General features: G+C 40.8%; 5 protein-coding genes across 7 annotated transcripts; all 5 read left to right on the forward strand.

The window, feature by feature from the left end:
- Positions 1-312: 312 nt before the first annotated feature.
- LOC116179470 (serine/threonine-protein phosphatase 6 regulatory ankyrin repeat subunit B-like) lies at positions 313-4,791 on the forward strand. The gene is made up of 4 exons (XM_031499264.1): positions 313-1,524; positions 1,649-1,780; positions 1,832-3,162; positions 3,361-4,791. The coding sequence occupies exons 1-4, from the start codon at positions 321-323 to the stop codon at positions 4,732-4,734; spliced, it is 4,041 nt and encodes a 1,346-aa protein (XP_031355124.1). The 5' UTR covers positions 313-320; the 3' UTR covers positions 4,735-4,791.
- Positions 4,792-5,209: 418 nt separating this feature from the next.
- Positions 5,210-6,752, forward strand: LOC116177828 (ankyrin repeat and protein kinase domain-containing protein 1-like). Of its 3 annotated transcripts, none has more exons than XM_031496953.1 (2): positions 5,210-5,355; positions 5,402-6,752. In XM_031496953.1, exon 2 carries the CDS (start codon positions 5,491-5,493, stop codon positions 6,601-6,603), a length of 1,113 nt encoding a protein of 370 aa, XP_031352813.1. In that variant the 5' UTR covers positions 5,210-5,355; positions 5,402-5,490; the 3' UTR covers positions 6,604-6,752. The 3 variants fall into 3 exon arrangements, with proteins under 3 accessions (XP_031352813.1, XP_031352814.1, XP_031352812.1); XM_031496954.1 differs by having other exon boundaries at positions 5,210-6,102; positions 6,194-6,422; XM_031496952.1 differs by having other exon boundaries at positions 5,210-6,752.
- Positions 6,671-8,282, forward strand: LOC116179471 (ankyrin-3-like). The gene is made up of 2 exons (XM_031499265.1): positions 6,671-6,697; positions 6,750-8,282. Exons 1-2 carry the CDS (start codon positions 6,671-6,673, stop codon positions 8,241-8,243), a joined length of 1,521 nt encoding a protein of 506 aa, XP_031355125.1. The 3' UTR covers positions 8,244-8,282.
- An 11-nt stretch (positions 8,283-8,293) lies between these two features.
- On the forward strand, positions 8,294-11,109 carry LOC116177827 (ankyrin-3-like). Its single transcript, XM_031496951.1, has 2 exons — positions 8,294-8,497; positions 8,549-11,109. Exons 1-2 carry the CDS (start codon positions 8,422-8,424, stop codon positions 11,050-11,052), a joined length of 2,580 nt encoding a protein of 859 aa, XP_031352811.1. The 5' UTR covers positions 8,294-8,421; the 3' UTR covers positions 11,053-11,109.
- Positions 11,090-14,659, forward strand: LOC116177826 (serine/threonine-protein phosphatase 6 regulatory ankyrin repeat subunit B-like). Its single transcript, XM_031496950.1, has 3 exons — positions 11,090-11,327; positions 11,379-11,551; positions 11,974-14,659. Exons 1-3 carry the CDS (start codon positions 11,222-11,224, stop codon positions 14,617-14,619), a joined length of 2,925 nt encoding a protein of 974 aa, XP_031352810.1. The 5' UTR covers positions 11,090-11,221; the 3' UTR covers positions 14,620-14,659.
- Positions 14,660-22,647: the final 7,988 nt, after the last annotated feature.

The following is a 22,647-nucleotide window of genomic DNA, read 5'->3' on the forward strand; positions in this document are numbered from 1 at the left end:
ACACACCGCTTCATTTGGCCGTCAATACAAATAATTCAGAAATGGTCAAACTGCTTATAGCCAAAGAAGTGGATCTGGAAATTCGGAATAACATCCAAGATACTCCAATAATTTGGGCAGTGTTACACCCCTCTTGATATAGCCGTCTCCAAGGGGCATCTGGATGTTGTCAAAGCGCTCTTGACACGGGGATCTTCGGTTAACAGTTTGGATAAGGACAACAATACACCGTTGCACACCGCGTCATGGCACGGAGCAACTGAAATAGTTGAATTTTACTCGATAAGGGTGCGAATGCAAACTGAGAAACAATCTCGCGAATGAGCAAAATAACACCGCTTTGCACCACGCCGCGTGGAATGGAGCAGTGGAGGCAGTCAAAGTGCATTTTGGATCACGGCGCAAATTCAAGCCTTAGAAACATCGCTGGAGAATCTCCATTGGATATGGCAGTGGTAAGGGGTCACCCACACGCTGTGAAGGCTTTGTTGGAAAGTGGAGCTGTAGTGAACCTTGCAAACGACCAAAACAACACAGCGCTACATCACGCAGCGTGGAATGGTGCTCCTGATGAAATAATTAAAGCTCTGCTCGAAGGGGGCGCGAATGCGAGTCTGCGAAACAGTGGGGGAGCAACCCCGCTGGATATTGCTGTTTTACGAGGGCACGTCGACGTTGTAAAATCGCTGTTGGGACACGGAGCACCAGTCAATCTCGCGAATGAGCAAAATAACACCGCTTTGCACCACGCCGCGTGGCATGGGGCAGTTGAGGTAGTCAAAGTGCTTTTGGATCACGGCGCAAATTCAAGCCTTAGAAACATCGCTGGAGAATCTCCATTGGATATGACCGTGGTAAGGGGGCACCCACACGTTGTGAAGGCTTTGTTGGAACATGGAGCTACAGTGAACCTTGCGAACGACCAACAAAGCACAGCGCTACATCACGCGGCGTGGAATGGTGCGTCTGATGAAACACTTAAAGTTCTTCTCGAGGGAGGCGCGAATATGGTTCTACGAAACGGTGGCGGAGCAACCCCGCTAGATATTGCCATCCTACGCGGTCATGGCGGCGTTGCAAAATCGCTATTAGATCACGGATCTGCAGTCAATCTCGCAAATAAAGAAGGTAACACTCCACTACATCTTGCAATTTTAGAAGGGCAGGATCACATCTTCGCTGATTTACTAAATTTCGGTGCAGACGTCAACGCTCAAAATAAGGACGGAAATACGCCACTCCATACTGCAATTTCCCAGAACGATACTTTCGCAATTAAAGCTCTTCTGTCTAATGGGGCCGATGTAAACATTGAAAATAAGTTTGGAGATCGGGCTCTACATGTGGCGACGTTACTTAATCGTGGCGATTTAATTATTGATCTCGTAAACGGTGGAGCCGATATTAACGCGAAGAATGCTGATAATTTAACCGCTCTTGATATAGCATCTAAGAACCGATTTCAAGATATTGTTGATATACTACTTTCTCAAAGAGGAGTTATAGATTTAGTGGAAATTTACTGAAAAATTAACATTAATAAAGTAATGCTATCACTGACCTTATCATTGTTTTTTTCTACGCAATACGTAAAGTCCGATAGTAAAAAAAAGGGGAAACCCAATTGCAAAATGAAGATATAAACGAGTACGTATCTATAGTTCTCATTTGCATGTGTGTAGGTCTTACAAAATAAACCCAAGAATGGATTTAGCTCTGCTAGTAATGTTTATTGTGTTGTTTTCCGGTAATGTAGATCGAAGTATCTCTGCAGCAATTGGTGCGTATTGCGTGGTATAATTTAAAATTCCATGAGAATTTTCGGTTGTAGGTAGAGATTTTGAAAATAAGACACTGCTTGGGATAGCTAGTGAAAGTCGCAACGTTGAAGTCTTAAAGACATTGCTACAAAATGGCGTAGGTGTTAATCAGGAGAGTGTAGCTGTAGATGGGCGAGGAAATACGGCACTACACCAAGCAGCAGAGGGTGGGGCAACCGAAATAGTCAGAGTTTTACTGGATAACGGTGCAAATGCCGATATTAGAAACGAAGCAGGACTTACTGCTCTTGACATAGCCGTCACAAAGGGCAATGCAGATGTTGTCAAGGCGCTCTTGGTGCGTGGATCTTCGGTAGACAGTAGAGATAAGGACAACAATACATTGTTGTACATCGCCGCAAAACATGGTGCAACGGAAATCGTAGACATTTTGCTAGATAAGGGCGCGAATGCAAACATCAGAAACAATGCGGGTTACGCCCCTCTAGATGTAGCCGCTTCAAAGCGCCATGTGGACGTTGTCAAGACGCTTTTAGCGCATGGATCTTCGGTAGACAGTAGGGATGTGGACAACAATACAGCGTTGCACTTCGCCGCATGGTACGGAACAACCGAAATAGTCAACATTTTGCTCGATAAGGGTGCGAATGCAAACATCAGAAACATCGATGGTCACACCCCTCTTAATATGGCCGTCTCTAAAGGCAATATAGATGTTGTCAAGGCGTTCTTGGCGCATGGATCTTCAGTTGACAATAGGGATATGCACAACCATACAGCTTTGCACTTCGCCGCATGGCAAGGTGCAACGGAAATAGTCGAAACTTTGCTCGATAAGGGTGCGAATGCAAGCATCAGAGATAACGCGGGTTACACCCCTCTTGATATGGCCGTCTACAAGGGCCATTTGGATGTTGTCAAGACGCTGTTAGCCCGCGGATCTATGGTTGGCAATAGGGATAAAGACAACAATACAGCGTTGCATATCGCCGCATGGAACGCAGCAACGGAAATAGTCGACATTTTGCTCGACAAAGGTGCTAATGCAAATATCAGAAACAACGCCGGCCACATCCCTCTTGATATTGCCGCCACCAAGGGCCATGTGCAAGTTGTCAAAACGTTTTTGGCGCGTGGATCTGCAATTGACAATAGGGATATGCACAACCATACAGCTTTGCACTTCGCCGCATGGCAAGGTGCAACGGAAATAGTCAACATGTTGCTTGATAAGGGTGCGAATGCAAGCATCGAAGACAACGCGGGTCGCATACCTCTTGATGAAGCCATCTTCAAAGACCATGTGGATGTTGTCAAGGTGTTCTTGATGCGTGGATCTTCAGTTGACAGTAGGGATAAGGACAACAATACACCGTTGCACATCGCCTCATGGCAAGGTGCAACGGAAATAGTCGAAACTTTGCTCGATAAGGGTGCAAATGCAAGCATCAGAGATAACGCGGGTTACACCCCTCTTGATATAGCCGTCTCCATGGATCATCTGGACGTTTTCAAGGCGCTCTTAATACGTGGATCCTTAGTTAATAGTTTCGATAAGGACAACAATACACTGTTGCACGCCGCTTCATGGAACGGAGCAACTGAAATAGTTGGAGTTTTGCTCGATAAAGGTGCGAATGCAAGTATCAGAAACAACGGGGGTTATATCCCTCTTCATGTAGCCGTCTTCAAGGGCCATGTGGACGTCGTCAAGATGCTTTTATCGCGTGGATCTCCGGTTGACAGTAGGGATGCGGAAAACAATACAGCGTTGCACATCGCCGCATTGTACGGAGCAAAGGAAATGGTCGAAATCTTGCTCGACAAGGGTGCGAATGCAAGTACCAGAAACAACGCAGATCGCACGCCTTTTGATATGGCCGTCTCTAAGGGCGATGTGGCTGTTGTCAAGACGTTTTTGGCGACGAGTGGATATTCGGTTGACAGTAGGGATAAACGCAACATTACAGCGTTGCATATCGCCGCATGGCAAGGAACTACAGAAATAGTCGAAATTTTACTCAATAAGGGTGCAAATGTAAACAACAGAAACAATGTAGGAGACAGTCCGTTAATTATTGCAGTTTTAAGAGGTCATTTAAACGTTACAAAAATTCTATTAGAGCATGGGGCGTGCGTAAACTTTGCAGACAAACGTGAATACACCGCGCTTCATCACGCAGCGTGGAATGGAGCAGTTGATGAGGTCAAGGTGCTTTTGGATAACGGTGCAAATTCAAGTCTCAGGGACATGACTGGCTTCTCTCCATTGGATATAGCCGCCCTAAGGGCGGACGCGAACGTAGTAAAGGCTCTGTTGGAACGTGGAGCTGTAGTAGACCTTGCGAGCGATCAACACAATACCGCATTGCATTACGCCGCGTGGGTTGGGGGTTCTGATAAAATAGTTAAAGCTCTTCTCGAGAGAGGCGCAAGCACGAGTCTGCGAAACAGCGACGGAGCAACTCCGCTAGATGTCGCCATTCTAGGAGGAAACGGCGACGTTGCAAAATCGCTGTTACAGCACGGAGCTCCAGTCAATCTCGCCAATAAGGATGGTGATACTCCACTACATCTTGCAATTTTTGAAAGACAGGATCTCATCTTCGCTGATTTACTAAATTTTGGTGCAGACGTCAACGCTCAAAATAACTACGGAAATACGCCACTCCATACTGCAATTTCCCAGAACGATACTTTCGCAGTTGAAGCTCTTCTGTCTAAAGGGGCCGACGTGAACATTGAAAATAAATTTGGAGATCGAGCCCTACATGTGGCAACGTTACGTTCTCGTGGCGATTTGATTATCGATCTCGTAAACGGTGGAGCCGATCTTAACGCGAAGAATGCTGATAATTTAACCGCTCTTGATATAGCATCTAAGAAGCGATTCCAAAATATTGTTGATTTACTGCTCTCTCTGGGAGGAGTTACAGGTTTAGTGCAAATTTAATCAGCATTAGGCTAGATTCGATCAACATTAAATAAAGTAATGCTAACACTGACCTTATATTTGTTTTTTTTTACTGCAAACGCAAATTGCGATAGGAAAAAAGGGGGAAACCCCGTTGTAAAATGAAGATATAAGAGAAGCATCTAGTTAAACTTGTTCTCATTTGCATATGTGCAGCTCTCACAAAATAAACCCAAGAATGTATTTCACATTCCTAGTAATGTTTACTGTGTTGTTTTCCGATAACATAGGTCAAAGTGTCTCTGCAGCCATTGGTGCGTATTACGTTGTTTAATTTAAAATCCCAGGCAAATTTTCTGTTGTAGGTGGAGAGCCAACCTGCGTAGCTCAGATGAGTTTACGTTAGTAGCTCTAGCTCTGGCTACAAGGGTCCTGGGTTCGAATCCCAGGTAAGGCATGGCTGTTTGTGATTGTATAGTGGGTTGAGTGGGGAGAATAGCTAATTAGCTAACACTCCGCTCACTATAAAATAAAGGCAATAATAATATAAATATCGCTTATATTAACGCTCAGAATGCAAATGGCTCAACCCTTCTGCATAGAGCTGTTAATTTGTGTGATGAGAATTTGGTTCAGTGGTTAATCGAAAATGGAGCAATGGTAAATGTAAAAATTCGCTGCGTAGACGTTATAAATATTTTGCTAGAACATGAAGCTATACTTAGTATAGGTGATGAAAACATAAACACGCCGTTGCACTTGGCAGTAATTGACAATAACAAACACATAGTCAAGATGTTAGTAGCAAAGAAATCGGGCATAGATCTCAAAAACAAAATGGGGAATGCTCCAATACATACAGCCGTTCTTCATGGTTTCCTGAACATAGCTGTGATTCTCGGTAAAAATAACGCAAGTCTCAATTTACAGGACAAAAATCTTAATACACCACTGCATTTGGGGGTGATGAAGAATGACAGCGAAATAGTTCAGTTTCTTCTAGAAAAGAAAGTAGATACTGAGATTTTCAATAGCAACAAAGATGTTCCACTTATTGTTGCAACCTGGCATGGCTACACAGATATTGTTTCCATTTTGATAGACGCTGGCGCTAACAGGAATGTGAGGAACCGGGATGGAAACACACCGCTTCATTTGGCAGTCAACAAAAATAATTCAGAAATGGTCCAACTGCTTATAGCGAAACAAGTGGATTTGGAAATTCGAAATAACATCCAAGATACTCCAATAATTTGGGCAGTTTGGCTCGGTTTCAAAGAAGTGACTCGCTTATTGATCGATGGTGGAGCAAATAAGAACGTGGGAAACAGAGGGAATAATACCCCTCTGCACTTGGCGGTTGGTAAAAATGATATCGAAATGGTTAAGCTGCTCCTTGAGATGAAGGTAGATATTGAGGCTATGAATAACATCAAGGATGTTCCACTTATTCTTGCAACATGGCGTGGACACTTGGATATAGTTGCTCTTTTTATAGAAGCTGGCGCCAACAGGAACGTCAAAAACAGAGATGGGAACACACCTCTTCATTTGGCTGTCAACAAAAACAATTCAGAAATGGTCAAACTGCTTATAGCAAAGGAAGTGGATATGGAAATTAAAAATAACATCCAAGATACTCCAATAATTTGGGCAGTGTGGCTCGGTTTCAAAGAAGTTACTCGCTTACTTATAGAGGGTGGAGCAAATAGAAACGTGGGAAACAGAGGGAATAATACCCCTCTGCATTTGGCGGTTGATAAAAATGACATCGAAATGGTTAAACTACTCCTTCAGAAAAATGTAGACATTGAGATCACCAACAACAATAAAGATGCTCCCGCTTATTGTCGCAACCTCACGTGGACACTTGGACATTGTTTATCTTTTAATAGAGACTGGTGCTAATAGGAACGTGAAGAACAAAGATGGGAACACACCGCTTCATTTGGCCGTCAATACAAATAATTCAGAAATGGTCAAACTGCTTATAGCCAAAGAAGTGGATCTGGAAATTCGGAATAACATCCAAGATACTCCAATAATTTGGGCAGTGTTACACCCCTCTTGATATAGCCGTCTCCAAGGGGCATCTGGATGTTGTCAAAGCGCTCTTGACACGGGGATCTTCGGTTAACAGTTTGGATAAGGACAACAATACACCGTTGTACACCGCTTCATGGCACGAAGCAACTGAAATAGTTGGAATTTTACTCGATAAGGGTGCGAATGCAAGCATGAGAAACAAAGCGGGTCACACTCCTCTTGATAGAGCGGTCTCCAAGGACCATCTGGATGTTGTCAAGGCGCTCTTGATACGGAGATCTTCTGTTGACAGTTTGGATAAGGACAACAATACACCCCTCCACTTTGCCGCATGGCAGGGGGCAACGAAGATAGTTGGCATTTTGCTCGGTGAGGGGGCAAATGTAAACCAGAGAAACCAAGTAGGGGACAGTGCTTTGGATATTGCCATTTCTAGAGGTCATGTAAACCTTACAAAGACTCTATTGCAGCATGGGGCATGTTCAAACTGTCCAAACGAACAGAAAAACACCGCGCTTCATCACGCAGCGTGGCATGGTGCTCCTGATGAAATAATTAAAGCTCTACTCGAAAGGGGCGCGAATGCGAGTCTGCGAAACAATGGAGGAGCAACCCCGCTCGACATTGCGGTTCTACGGGGGCACGTTGACGTTGTAAAATCGCTGTTGGAACACGGAGCACCAGTCAATCTCGCGAATGAGCAAAATAACACCGCTTTGCACCATGCCGCGTGGCATGGAGCAGTGGAAGCAGTCAAAGTGCTTCTGGATCACGGCGAAAATTCAAGCCTTAGAAACATCGCTGGTGAATCTCCATTGGATATGGCCGTGGTAAGGGGGCACCCACACGTTGTGAAGGCTTTGTTGGAACATGGAGCTACAGTGAACCTTGCGAACGACCAACAAAGCACAGCGCTACATCACGCGGCGTGGAATGGTGCGTCTGATGAAACACTTAAAGTTCTTCTCGAGGGAGGCGCGAATATGGTTCTACGAAACGGTGGCGGAGCAACCCCGCTAGATATTGCCATCCTACGCGGTCACGGCGGCGTTGCAAAATCGCTATTAGATCACGGATCTGCAGTCAATCTCGCAAATAAAGAAGGTAACACTCCACTACATCTTGCAATTTTAGAAGGGCAGGATCACATCTTCGCTGATTTACTAAATTTCGGTGCAGACGTCAACGCTCAAAATAAGGAAGGCTATACGCCACTCCATATTGCAATTTCCCAGAACGATACTGCCGCAGTTAAAACTCTTCTGTCTAAAGGGGCCGATGTAAACATTGAAAATAAGTTTGGAGATCGGGCGCTACATGTGGCGACGTTACTTAATCGTGGCGATTTAATTATTGATCTCGTAAACGGCGGAGCCGATCTTAACGCGAAGAATGCTGATAATTTAACCGCTCTTGATATAGCATCTAAGAACCGATTTCAAGATATTGTTGATATACTGCTTTCTCAAAGAGGAGTTATACATTTAGTGGAAATTTACTGAAAAATTAACAATAATAAAGTAATGCTATCACCGACCTTATCATTGTTTTTTTCTACGCAATACGTAAAGTCCGATAGTAAAAAAAAGGGGAAACCCAATTGCAAAATGAAGATATAAACGAGTACGTATCTATAGTTCTCATTTGCATGTGTGTAGGTCTTACAAAATAAACCCAAGAATGGATTTAGCTCTGCTAGTAATGTTTATTGTGTTGTTTTCCGGTAATGTAGATCGAAGTATCTCTGCAGCAATTGGTGCGTATTGCGTGGTATAATTTAAAATTCCATGAGAATTTTCGGTTGTAGGTAGAGATTTTGAAAATAAGACACTGCTTGGGATAGCTAGTGAAAGTCGCAACGTTGAAGTCTTAAAGACATTGCTACAAAATGGCGTAGGTGTTAATCAGGAGAGTGTAGCTGTAGATGGGCGAGGAAATACGGCACTACACCAAGCAGCAGAGGGTGGGGCAACCGAAATAGTCAGAGTTTTACTGGATAACGGTGCAAATGCCGATATTAGAAACGAAGCAGGACTTACTGCTCTTGACATAGCCGTCACAAAGGGCAATGCAGATGTTGTCAAGGCGCTCTTGGTGCGTGGATCTTCGGTAGACAGTAGAGATAAGGACAACAATACATTGTTGTACATCGCCGCAAAACATGGTGCAACGGAAATCGTAGACATTTTGCTAGATAAGGGCGCGAATGCAAACATCAGAAACAATGCGGGTTACGCCCCTCTAGATGTAGCCGCTTCAAAGCGCCATGTGGACGTTGTCAAGACGCTTTTAGCGCATGGATCTTCGGTAGACAGTAGGGATGTGGACAACAATACAGCGTTGCACTTCGCCGCATGGTACGGAACAACCGAAATAGTCAACATTTTGCTCGATAAGGGTGCGAATGCAAACATCAGAAACATCGATGGTCACACCCCTCTTAATATGGCCGTCTCTAAAGGCAATATAGATGTTGTCAAGGCGTTCTTGGCGCATGGATCTTCAGTTGACAATAGGGATATGCACAACCATACAGCTTTGCACTTCGCCGCATGGCAAGGTGCAACGGAAATAGTCGAAACTTTGCTCGATAAGGGTGCGAATGCAAGCATCAGAGATAACGCGGGTTACACCCCTCTTGATATGGCCGTCTCCAAGGGCCATTTGGATGTTGTCAAGACGCTGTTAGCCCGCGGATCTATGGTTGGCAATAGGGATAAAGACAACAATACAGCGTTGCATATCGCCGCATGGAACGCAGCAACGGAAATAGTCGACATTTTGCTCGACAAAGGTGCTAATGCAAATATCAGAAACAACGCCGGCCACATCCCTCTTGATATTGCCGCCACCAAGGGCCATGTGCAAGTTGTCAAAACGTTTTTGGCGCGTGGATCTGCAATTGACAATAGGGATATGCACAACCATACAGCTTTGCACTTCGCCGCATGGCAAGGTGCAACGGAAATAGTCAACATGTTGCTCGATAAGGGTGCGAATGCAAGCATCGAAGACGACGCGGGTCGCATACCTCTTGATGAAGCCATCTTCAAAAACCAAGTGGATGTTGTCAAGGTGTTCTTGATGCGTGGATCTTCAGTTGACAGTAGAGATAAGGACAACAATACACCGTTGCACATCGCCTCATGGCAAGGTGCAACGGAAATAGTCGAAACTTTGCTCGATAAGGGTGCAAATGCAAGCATCAGAGACTACGGGGGTTATATCCCTCTTCAATTAGCAGTCTTCAAGGGCCATCTGGACGTTGTCAAGATGCTTTTGTCGCGTGGTTCTCCGGTTGACAGTAGGGATGCGAAAAACAATACAGCGTTGCACATCGCCGCATGGCAAGGAACTACGAAAATAGTGGAAATTTTACTCAATAAGGGTGCAAATGTAAACAACAAAAACAATGTAGGGGACAGTCCGTTAATTATTGCAAGTTTAAGAGGCCATTTAAACGTTACAAAAGTTCTATTAGAGCATGGGGCGTGCGTAAACTTTGCAAACAAACGTAAATACACCGCGCTTCATCACGCAGCGTGGAATGGAGCAGTTGATGAGGTCAAGGTGCTTTTGGATAACGGTGCAAATTCAAGTCTCAGGGACATGACTGGCTTCTCTCCATTGGATCTAGCCGCCCTAAGGGCGGACGCGAACGTAGTAAAAGCTCTGTTGGAGCGTGGAGCTGTAGTAGACTTTGCGAGCGATGAACACAATACCGCATTGCATTACGCCGCGTGGGCTGGTGGTTCTGATAAAACAGTTAAAGCTCTTCTCGAGAGAGGCGCAAGCACGAGTCTGCGAAACAGCGACGGAGCAACTCCGCTAGATGTCGCCATTCTACAAGGAAACGGCGACGTTGCAAAATCGCTGTTACAGCACGGAGCTCCAGTCAATCTCGCCAATAAGGATGGTGATACTCCACTACATCTTGCAATTTTTGAAAGACAGGATCTCATCTTCGCTGATTTACTAAATTTTGGTGCAGACGTCAACGCTCAAAATAACTACGGAAATACGCCACTCCATACTGCAATTTCCCAGAACGATACTTTCGCAGTTGAAGCTCTTCTGTCTAAAGGGGCCGACGTGAACATTGAAAATAAATTTGGAGATCGAGCCCTACATGTGGCAACGTTACGTTCTCGTGGCGATTTGATTATCGATCTCGTAAACGGTGGAGCCGATCTTAACGCGAAGAATGCTGATAATTTAACCGCTCTTGATATAGCATCTAAGAAGCGATTCCAAAATATTGTTGATTTACTGCTCTCTCTGGGAGGAGTTACAGGTTTAGTGCAAATTTAATCAGCATTAGGCTAGATTCGATCAACATTAAATAAAGTAATGCTAACACTGACCTTATATTTGTTTTTTTTTACTGCAAACGCAAATTGCGATAGGAAAAAAGGGGGAAACCCCGTTGTAAAATGAAGATATAAGAGAAGCATCTAGTTAAACTTGTTCTCATTTGCATATGTGCAGCTCTCACAAAATAAACCCAAGAATGTATTTCACATTCCTAGTAATGTTTACTGTGTTGTTTTCCGATAACATAGGTCAAAGTGTCTCTGCAGCCATTGGTGCGTATTACGTTGTTTAATTTAAAATCCCAGGCAAATTTTCTGTCGTAGGTGGAGATATAAATATCGATTATATTAACGCTCAGAATGCAAATGGCTCAACCCTTCTGCATAGAGCTGTTAATTTGTGTGATGAGAATTTGGTTCAGTGGTTAATCGAAAATGGAGCAATGGTAAATGTCCAAAATCAAGCACTGGATCTTCCCCTACATGTAGCTGTAAAAATTCGCTGCGTAGACGTTATAAATATTTTGCTAGAACATGAAGCTATACTCAGTATAGGTGATGAAAACATAAACACGCCGTTGCACTTGGCAGTAATTGACAATAACAAACACATAGTCAAGATGTTAGTAGCAAAGAAATCGGGCATAGATCTCAAAAACAAAATGGGGAATGCTCCAATACATACAGCCGTTCTTCATGGTTTCCTGAACATAGCTGTGATTCTCGGTAAAAATAACGCAAGTCTCAATTTACAGGACAAAAATCTTAATACACCACTGCATTTGGGGGTGATGAAGAATGACAGCGAAATAGTTCAGTTTCTTCTAGAAAAGAAAGTAGATACTGAGATTTTCAATAGCAACAAAGATGTTCCACTTATTGTTGCAACCTGGCATGGCTACACAGATATTGTTTAAAAATTCGCTGCGTAGACGTTATAAATATTTTGCTAGAACATGAAGCTATACTCAGTATAGGTGATGAAAACATAAACACGCCGTTGCACTTGGCAGTAATTGACAATAACGAACACATAGTCAAGATGTTAGTAGCAAAGAAATCGGGCATAGATCTCAAAAACAAAATGGGGAATGCTCCAATACATACAGTCGTTCTTCATGGTTTCCTGAACATAGCTGTGATTCTCAGTAAAAATAACGCAAATCTCAATTTACAGGACAAAAATCTTAATACACCACTGCATTTGGGGGTGATGAAGAATGACAGCGATATAGTTCAGTTTCTTCTAGAAAAGAAAGTAGATACTGAGATTTCCAATAGCAACAAAGATGTTCCACTTATTGTTGCAACCTGGCATGGCTACACAGATATTGTTTCCATTTTGATAGACGCTGGCGCTAACAGGAATGTGAGGAACCGGGATGGAAACACACCGCTTCATTTGGCTGTCAACAAAAATAATTCAGAAATGGTCCAACTGCTTATAGCGAAACAAGTGGATTTGGAAATTCGAAATAACATCCAAGATACTCCAATAATTTGGGCAGTCTGGCTCGGTTTCCAAGCAGTTGCTCGCTTACTTATCGATGGTGGAGCAAATAAGAACGTGGGAAACAGAGGGAATAATACCCCTCTGCATTTGGCGGTTGATAAAAATGACATCGAAATGGTTAAGCTACTCCTTGAGAAGAAAGTAGACATTGAGATCACCAACAACAATAAAGATGTTCCGCTTATTGTTGCAACCTCGCGTGGACACTTGGGCATGGTTTCTCTTTTAATAGAAGCTGGTGCTAATAGAAACGTGAAGAACAAAGATGGGAACACACCGCTTCATTTGGCTGTTAATACAAATAATTCAGAAATGGTCAAACTGCTTATAGCGAAACAAGTGGATTTGGAAATTCGAAATAACATCCAAGATACTCCAATAATTTGGGCAGTGTGGCTCGGTTTCCAAGAAGTTACTCGTTTACTTATAGAGGGTGGAGCAAATAGAAACGTGGGAAACAGAGGGAATAATACTCCTCTGCATTTGGCGGTTGATAAAAATGACATCGAAATGGTTAAGCGACTCCTTGAGATGAAGGTAGATATTGAGGCTATGAATAACATCAAGGATGTTCCACTTATTCTTGCAACATGGCGTGGACACTTGGATATAGTTGCTCTTTTGATAGAAGCGGGCGCCAACAGGAACGTCAAAAACAGAGATGGGAACACACCGCTTCATTTGGCTGTCAACAAAAACAATTCAGAAATGGTCAAACTGCTTATAGCGAAGGAAGTGGATATGGAAATTAAAAATAACATCCAAGATACTCCAATAATTTGGGCAGTGTGGCTCGGTTTCCAAGAAGTTACTCGCTTACTTATAGAGGGTGGAGCAAACAGAAACGTAGGCAACAGAGGGAATGACACCCCTCTGCATGTGGCAGTTGGTAAAAATGATAACCAAATGGTTAAACTGCTCCTTGAGAAGAAGGTAGACATTGAGGCTATGAATAACATCAAGGATGTTCCACTTATTCTTGCAACATGGCGTGGACACTTGGATATAGTTGCTCTTTTGATAGAAGCGGGCGCCAACAGGAACGTCAAAAACAGAGATGGGAACACACCGCTTCATTTGGCCGTCAATAAAAATAATTCAGAAATGGTCAAACTGCTTATAGCCAAAGAAGTTGATCTAGAAATTCGAAATAACATCCAAGATACTCCAATAATTTGGGCAGTCTGGCTCGGTTTCAAAGAAGTTACTCGCTTACTTATAGAAGGTGGAGCAAATAGAAACGTGGGAAACAGAGGGAATAATACCCCTCTGCATTTGGCGGTTGATAAAAATGACATCGAAATGGTTAAGCTACTTCTCGAGAAAAAAGTAGACATTGAGATCACCAACAACAATAAAGATGTTCCGCTTATTGTTGCAACCTCACGTGGGCACTTGGACATTGCTTCTCTGTTGATAGAAGCTGGTGCTAATAAAAATGTGAAGAACAAAGATGGGAACACACCGCTTCATTTGGCTGTCAATACAAATAATTCAGAAATGATCAAGCTGCTTATAGCGAAACAAGTGGATTTGGAAATTCGAAATAACATCCAAGATACTCCAATAATTTGGGCAGTGTGGCTCGGTTTCAAAGATGTTACTCGCTTACTTATAGAGGGTGGAGCAAACAGGAACGTAGGCAACAGAGGGAATGACACCCCTCTGCATGTTGCAGTTGGTAAAAATGATATCGAAATGGTTAAGCTGCTCCTTGAGATGAAGGTAGATATTGAGGCTATGAATAACATCAAGGATGTTCCACTTATTCTTGCAACCTGGCATGAACACTTGCGTATAGTTTCCCTTTTAATAGAAGCTGGCGCTAATAGGAACGTGAAAAACAGAGATGGAAATAGCCCACTGCATTTGGCAGTCTTACGATGCAATTCCGATATGGTAAAACATCTAATTATGGCAAAATGTTCGCTTGACATCAAAAATAACGCCGGACTAGTGCCTTATGACGTTGCTGTAAGTAACTGTCCCGCTGTCCTTCCATTATTCGGAGATGTAGACAATGAACCACTTCCTCATAATATAGTCTTTTAGATCACTACTTTTTTTTAACAAATAAATGAATTGCACAGATTGTTATTAACAATATTATTCTTATTTAAAAAAAACATTTTTGTATGTTGAAGTTATTGACGGCTGTTAAAACCATAAGTTACAATCCATTATTTATTACCTAAAGGTTTATTTATTACTGAGCTAGCCGTGGTATTAATTATTTCATTGCAAAAGATGGTACAGTAAAATGTTTACCACTGTCGTAGAAATTAAATTTTATTTTAGAAGCGCAAGGTGTTCAACGCCTGTAAGTGTAACTAGCCCGATTCACATTATCGGTCACGTCACGGTCAGATTACGATATGGTCACGGTGCGCTCAGTTATTTCGGCGTGAATTCCTTAAGGCCTCATTCACATTATTGGTCAGGTTACGGTAAGAACATGTTCATAAGGAATAATTGACCCGACCGTGATCTGCCCGTGACATGACCGTTAATGTGAATCGGGCTACTATTAATGGCCGAAAATTTTATTTTCTTAGATCGGCCATCTTTAATTATAGATAATATTATTTACGGTTTTTATTTATTAGTCTGGATAATTATTGCTACTTTCAATAATGTTTGCTATCTGTTTTTTTTTATTTTTGTTTTTTTTTTCGCATTTAGCGTTTATTATTGTATCTATGTACATTCATTGTAATTGTTCTACATTGTCTTAGAATTGGCGTGTTTTGCTGTTAGACAATAAATACATTATTATTATTATTCATTATTATTATAAATGAAGCGGATTCGTTTAGTTTCACGAATCAAAGGCACTCGGAGCCATTCATAACTTCTTCGCGCATAAGATTTGGCTCCAAGAAAACCCGATTTCGGATTATCGTCCTCGAGAAAAATCGCCTGTGGAGTATTTGCTCCTTGAAGATCCTTCTGCATTTTTGAATTGCAAAATGTGTGGACACTGTTGAAGCTCCAACCTCCCTCCCTCGCCAGACGCTGTTTTGGAAAGTAAAACGTGAAGAAATTTTATATCAAAATTACCACCGTGAGTACGGATATAGGTGAAGTATTTGATTCAAAAACCGATCTACAACAAAAATTATTGTTTATTAATTATGGTTAATATTATTATAAGTACACACTTTTAAGAATAGCTCAATTCGAGGTTAAATTACAACACTCTCGTTAATGAAAGCAATAAAGTAATTGCAAAATCATGTAATTAAGTACTATCATTAGGATTTGCTTTTCTGAATGACGTGTTAGACATGTATATTGTATATGTATAAGCTTATAATGTAACCATCTTTACTGTACGTACATATTTAGTTAAACCAAAGAGTATACTCGTATAACGTAATATACTCTTTGGTTAAACATAATAAATATCATTGACGATAGTTTGCTTTATTGAACCTCAATACTTGGTTTTTGAAATATTTGTTTTATAAATTACTTTATGTCTTACTAACCTATCATAGCACATTTTATATCTGTGATACGCGGGCATAAAGTACCACTTTATGCCCTAGGGCATTAAGTATCACCATAGTAACTCATTTATACTTAATGACAAAAGGAACAAATATTTGCGGGTCATTGAAAATTAGAAACGTCAATTATTAATTGTCATTACCTACTAAATCACAAGATTGGCCTTATTTCGTATAGTTTCTGGAACTTCTTGCTCATTCACGATGAATTGAATTATTTAAAATTACGTTTGACGTTTGGATGGTTTCAATCACATTAACAAATTCGAACCAAGCATACTCGATCAAACATAATGAATTATTTTGTAAACGAATTTTGACGAAGAAAACTATTTGTAAAACATAAAATTGTGTATGTACCTACCACGGGCATATACTGATGTTTATACTCTCGGGCGACTAAAAAGCTCTCGGGCCATAGGCCCTCGAGCTTTTTAACTCGTCGCCCTCGAGAATATAAACATCACTATTATACCCTTAATACATAAATAACTATTTTAAAAGGGCGAAATTATTTATATTGTTTAAACAATATTTATGCTACTTATATAAGAAAATCAGTTTTGTGTGATTTTTTCCATAAAAGTTCTTATAATACAGGGCCGCTGATAAGTCTGGAAACGGTCGATTATCGGAGAAAATATACAAGATATCGAAATATGTTTTATCCAAAAGTTTTGGGGTTCTTCGTAGTAAGAATTTTAATTATACAGGGTGACTCGTAAAGGCGCGGTACACCAAAATTGCATTTTTTTAATGAAACACCCTGTATATTATTCAATATTTCAAATCTTCTCCCAATTTGACATCTCACAAATATAAATGAAAGTTCACTAGAAATGCACCCCAGAAGATTCGAATTCTTTAACAAAGATAGCATCCTCATATCGATCCTCTGACGTTACTCGACACTGACCTTTTAAACATACTGGATGGTGTAACAGTTTAGTTTATTCATATTCAAATTTCAAAATTACCGCTTGCTAGGTTAGGCAGGATATAGGTGAGATGGCGTCACTTGTACGCGTGTTTCTTTCCTTGCGCAGAATCGCGTTAATTTTTCACTTCATTTCCGTTTTAAAGCCAACGAGGTTGTACTTGTTGTAGAGCGTGGCATTGTGAATTCTTCTTAAACCAGTGGGTAATATTTGCCATCATTCACGTAAAATCTCTGGCAATTTTACCGTTTTTATTGGCGTTGTCGAGTAGAGTAACTCAGAAGCCGTTTTCTCCATTGCGAGGCTATATATCTGGTTGAAGTTCATCGCCCTACCTACATGTAAGTGAAATGGCGTTGATTTTCTTTTACGTTATGTTATCTAAAATTCTTTCAGACTCACAATTTGAGGTTGGATAATTTCCCTATTTCATTGATTTAAGTATTTTTCATTACCCTCCTGACGATTTCAGGTATGTTATTAAAAATCTCGTTAAGGGAGTGTTACATCTTCATTACTTTTAGGGGGTCCAGGTAGTAGATGAATTCTTGTACCGGTCAATCCATGTAGTAGGTCAATCCTTGTACAGACGAATCCTTGTATGTAAATGAATTTGCATCTTGCGAATATTCCGGAGTACGAACACCTGTTGATTGCCGGCAGTTATCCGGCGTACCACCGAGTAGATAAGCGCTAACACCTAAACGATACCGGGAGCGACCAGCTGATTGTGGAATTTTCGGAAGATACGATCTTTTACACAACCTTTTTTATTTGCTTCAATACCGTTAATCTAGTGTAACCTTCCAACGATTTATGATTGGAGCTTTGTATTTTGTTCGCATCTAGTGTTTGAGGTCGTGGCTCTCTTCAAGAGCAACGCACCTGTATTTAACGTATGGGTAAACGAGCCGGCTACGAGTAAGCTATTTTTTTTGCCCTTCTGGCTCATATAATCGTTCCGAGCGTTGTAGCTTGGGGTTTGTTTTTGTGTTACAGAACTGGAACTTCGAAGGAGAGCTCTTTTTCGGAGAAGACAGCGTATGTGTTATTCAAGGTAAGATTTTTAATTTACTTGTACCCAGTGTTGCCTATATTAGTTGTTATTCGGGTTAACTTAATTCAATCTTTGAATCCATTGAAATCTTAACTACATTTTTGCTCGATCATTGTTGTAGGGGGCTGGTAACGTAATCAGTAAGAAAGTGTTCATGAATTTATTTGGGGATTATTTTTGTCAGTTAAAGTATTTGTTATTGTCGTATTGAAGATACATTTTATTTGCCGATCCTGCACCGCTTTGCCAGGATTAATAAATCAGAATTGCTCGTAGTGAATTTATTATTTGGCTCTCTTGTGTTTTCCCAATTTCTATACAGGAGAGGTCAGAATTTGTGCAAAATTGGGTGGCGCTCAACCAATCATTTCTAGTGACTACCGAAGATCAAAAACTTATGTTATATGCCCAAACGAACAAACCGCTGTGGAAGATTCTCATCTCGAGCCCTTCTTTTAATTAAGAATCTGAGCTAGCTGGCCGTTTATGCGGCGGGGTTTGAGTTTTACAGCGCCGAACTAACCTCACGTTATAATGGTTAAGGTTAGCTATATAGAAATTGCTTGTGGAGGCTTCAGAAATTGATCCATTTTAGCCAATTTATTATAGTTCTTCACCGTTCAGAGTTTTTTTTTGCTTTCCTCTTGGAGACCCCACACTTTGGATTTTCACCCATTCTGATTTCAAATACCGTTGGCGTATATCAAGACACCGCACCACCGCACACAATTCTTATATCAGCAATTTTAAAACATAATGTTAGTCTGTATATGTAGGAAATAGTGTCTTGATTTAGCTTTGCTGATTTTGCATTTTGAAGTTCATACAGGTCCATTGTAAAATTTAGCTCCATTTTACTTTCTGCGTTCCGAGTCCGGTTGATTTTGTTCACACTTTAATTATCATGTTTCGTGTATTATTTATGCCATCACAAAAAGTAATGTACTTAATTTTAATTGTAATTCTTCGTTTTATTGTGAATTGTATTGCCTTCAGCTACTTGTAACTAGGGGTAGGTAACCCTTGAATCTGTTTGTTATTTATGCTTGTTTCACTTTAAATGATATTCTTATTTTTGATTTGTTTAAGATTGGCCAGTTGTTAAATGTTCCTTCGATGTTTAAACTCATTTAATTTGGTTAGTAACTTCAATTCTTTCTGCTGTTTTGAATATCTGTTTCATCCGTGCAGAGGTAAATTCTGGAGTGTTAAAATTACTTAGCGGTATTAATCTTGAAATACAACTTCAGTCTAAGGTTACCGTATCCAGGACCTTCAGGTACCTTCTGGACTGGAGGAGGTCCAGCTATTTAACACTGTATTTCATGTACTTTATGTAAGAGACTTCGGAATAGTATTTTTCACAAATGGGAAAGGAGTGGAGTTGCTTTTAAATCGATTTATGCTGGCTACTTTTCATCATAACAAATATTGTTCATTTTTAGCGCATTTCCACAAAAATAAAAAAAAATGCGCTATTGTGGCCACTTTGTCCGTCCGTCCGTCCGTCCGGCTGTCCGTCCGTCCGCCCGTCCGTTCGCTCGTTTTGCGACGCTACTAGTTCTTTATCTTAAGAGCTATTGTTCTACTTTTTTCGCTATTTGGTTCGTTATGGTGTCGAGGCTTGCACCAAGGAAGGAATTTTTTCTGCGTTTATTGCTAAAAAAGTTATTGTAACAAAACCAACAAACCGTTTTTTACATGTTCCATAATTTTACACTTTTGCCGTTTATTAACCATCCTAGAGATCATTTATAATTTTGTATTGTTGTCTGTCGTCTGTCTATTGGTCTGTCCGTCTGTTCCTTTGCCTGTCTGTCCCTCTATCTGTCCGTGTGAACGATAATTTTGTTTAGAAACGTCCGATCGCTTTTACATCTCCGTTAGTTATGAACTGAATTGCATGAAATTCAATATGGGCATAGCCTTAGCCATATAATACGCAATGCCAAAAGTTGAATCGAATCGATTCAAAATTCACAGTGCCCTTTTCGCATCTCGACCATTTATAAACCGAAATGCAAACTTTTTTACTTATAAAAGTATTTGAATGAAATTTGATACATAGGCACTTGGAATAAAGGAAAATCAAACGCCAATTTCAAAATTTGGTTTTGCGAATGCGCAGTGCCAACTTTTTTATTTATGGAAGAATTTAAACGAAATTTGATACATAGGCACTTGGGATAAAGGAAAATCAAATGCCAGTTTCAAAATTTGGCTTTGCGCATGCGCAGTGCCAACTTTTTTATTTATGGAAGAATTTAAATGAAATGTGATACATAGGCGCTTGGAACAAAGGAAAATCTAACATTAGTTTTAAAATTTAGGTTTGCGCATGCGCAGTTCCAACTTTCTTATTTAGAAAAGCATTGAAATGAAATTTTTCTCATAAACTGAAATTGAAGTAGCACGTCAAAAATGGATTGCCCATGTGCAACGCTATCTTTCATATTTGTGGCCGGGTTTTTACGATTTTAACAGAAGTTGCATCTTACAAATGGGAAATGAATGCAAGTGGAAATGCGCTTTATGTAAATCGTTTACGATTACTTTTTTACTTGTTGTATATTGTGTATTACTCTAGATTTTTCACCTATACTTATCCTCTGTGAATTCGGAAGTTTCTTCGGCTCGGTTCCTTTGTTCGACGAGTTCTAGGGGAACACGGCACGTCTTTGGCTTTAGAGGCATTTTTTTAAAGGATTCTTGTATAAAGACATTATTTGAATATGCTAGAACCACGTTTATTCGAAGGGTCTACATACAAAATGTTACTCAAATATCTCAACAACTAAAAAAATTGGATTGGGCAAATTTCATTTAAATATCTTGACAAACAAACAAAAAATAAATAATAAATAAATAAATAATAAAAAAATAAATGGTTGGGTTACAAGGTAGTAGCATGCTATCGATGTTTACTCTCTTGGTAGATGATTAACGGGGGAGAGGCTCGTTACACATATTACACATATACATTTAAAGGCCGCCTGGCATACATTCGAAATCCTCCGACACTTAATTCTGAAGATATTTTCACTGACAGCTTTGACATCATCAATAGATGTTTCTCGTCCTGATGTTCCACTTGCCTTTTGTGAGTACCCTCTTCCGACATTTTGTTGTCAAGGTATTTGCTTCCACTTCACCAATAGATTTGTCTCGTCCAGTTGATTCATTTTGCCTTTGAGAGTACTTTCCTCCGAAAAATCGTTTTCGAGATATTCGCCCTTAAAGTTTTAAGATCATCAATGGATATATTTCTTCCAGGCGTCCCAATCGCCATTTGTGATCTAGGACCATTCCCCTAGAACTCCTAGGAGTAGTTCAATACGGCAGAAGTGAGCCCGGACGGACGGACAAAACGCAAAAAATAGCCCATTTTTTTAATTCTTAAAAAAATGCGTTAAGAAATGGATTGCACATACGCAAAAGGAATTTTTTGTTTCAAAGTTCGTTTTGCTTTTATTCGAGGTGCCCACACAAAATTCCATGCAATTCGGTTCATAACCATGATGTAAAAAAATCGAATTGCACATGGGCAAATTTAATTTTTTGATTCGGCATTAGATTCACTTTGTTTCAAGATGCAGGGCCACTGATAAGGGATAGCTAGCCGGAGCAAATGCACCGGAGCCCGGGCGTATTCTGGGAGCCCGGCCACAAGAAATTTTGAAGCTGCCAATTGCATTTTTAACAGAAATCTGCATATGCATATTTCTATATGAGAGAGAATCTAAAAAAATGCATTACGGAAGATTTAAAAAACAATACCATTGAACAAAGTTTCCTAATTATACGAGAGAAGAGAGTGACCAATATTGAGGAGGGCGGAGCAGAAGGTACTAAGGATACTAATGGAAAATAGCAACCTCAGAAGAAAGCAGATTAGGGAAATACTAGAGGGAAAGACGATCACCAGGGGACTGAAGATGAGAGGGAGATGAGATACTGGGACATATAAAGAGAAGGATCACATCGAACATAGGCCGAACGGTAAACGCCTCGGAGATCCTCATGGGAAGATGGGAAGAAGGGAGCAGAGACAAATATCAAACGAAGAAGGAAAGCAGACGAGTATTGGAGGAAGAGTGAACAGAAAGCAGCGCAGCGAGAGGACATCAATAAGAAGGGGACGAACAATGAGGTCGGAGTGGAAGGAAACGAGGCCAAAAGATGGGGAAACTAACGCCCAGTAAGCAGTGTTCCCTCTAAGGCAGATATTCGAGTAGCGAAACTGTAGCCGTACCCTTTCGGCTCGGATAAAACCCAGTTAGCCAGTTAGTTAAATAATCCACCTGCAAAATTTCATCGTAATCGGTCCATTCGGTCTCTTTTAAATCGATGAACCTGAAGTCATCGAGCGAGCGAGCGTCCGGACGATTGGGGGAAAGCATAAACTCTACGCTAAAATAGCTCTATAAAAAAATAGTAGCCATATAATCGTAGGGATGGACAGAGGGACGAACTGAACGTATTTTTTTTGGAAACACGATAACACGGTCTCTAAGAATAGCAAACAGATAATCTCAAAGATAAGTAATCTTTGGGCCTGTACAAACATTTCTCG

The sequence above is a fragment of the Photinus pyralis genome, unplaced genomic scaffold (assembly GCF_008802855.1).
Source record: "Photinus pyralis isolate 1611_PpyrPB1 unplaced genomic scaffold, Ppyr1.3 Ppyr1.4_LG8, whole genome shotgun sequence".
In the NCBI taxonomy this organism is placed as follows: domain Eukaryota; kingdom Metazoa; phylum Arthropoda; class Insecta; order Coleoptera; family Lampyridae; genus Photinus; species Photinus pyralis.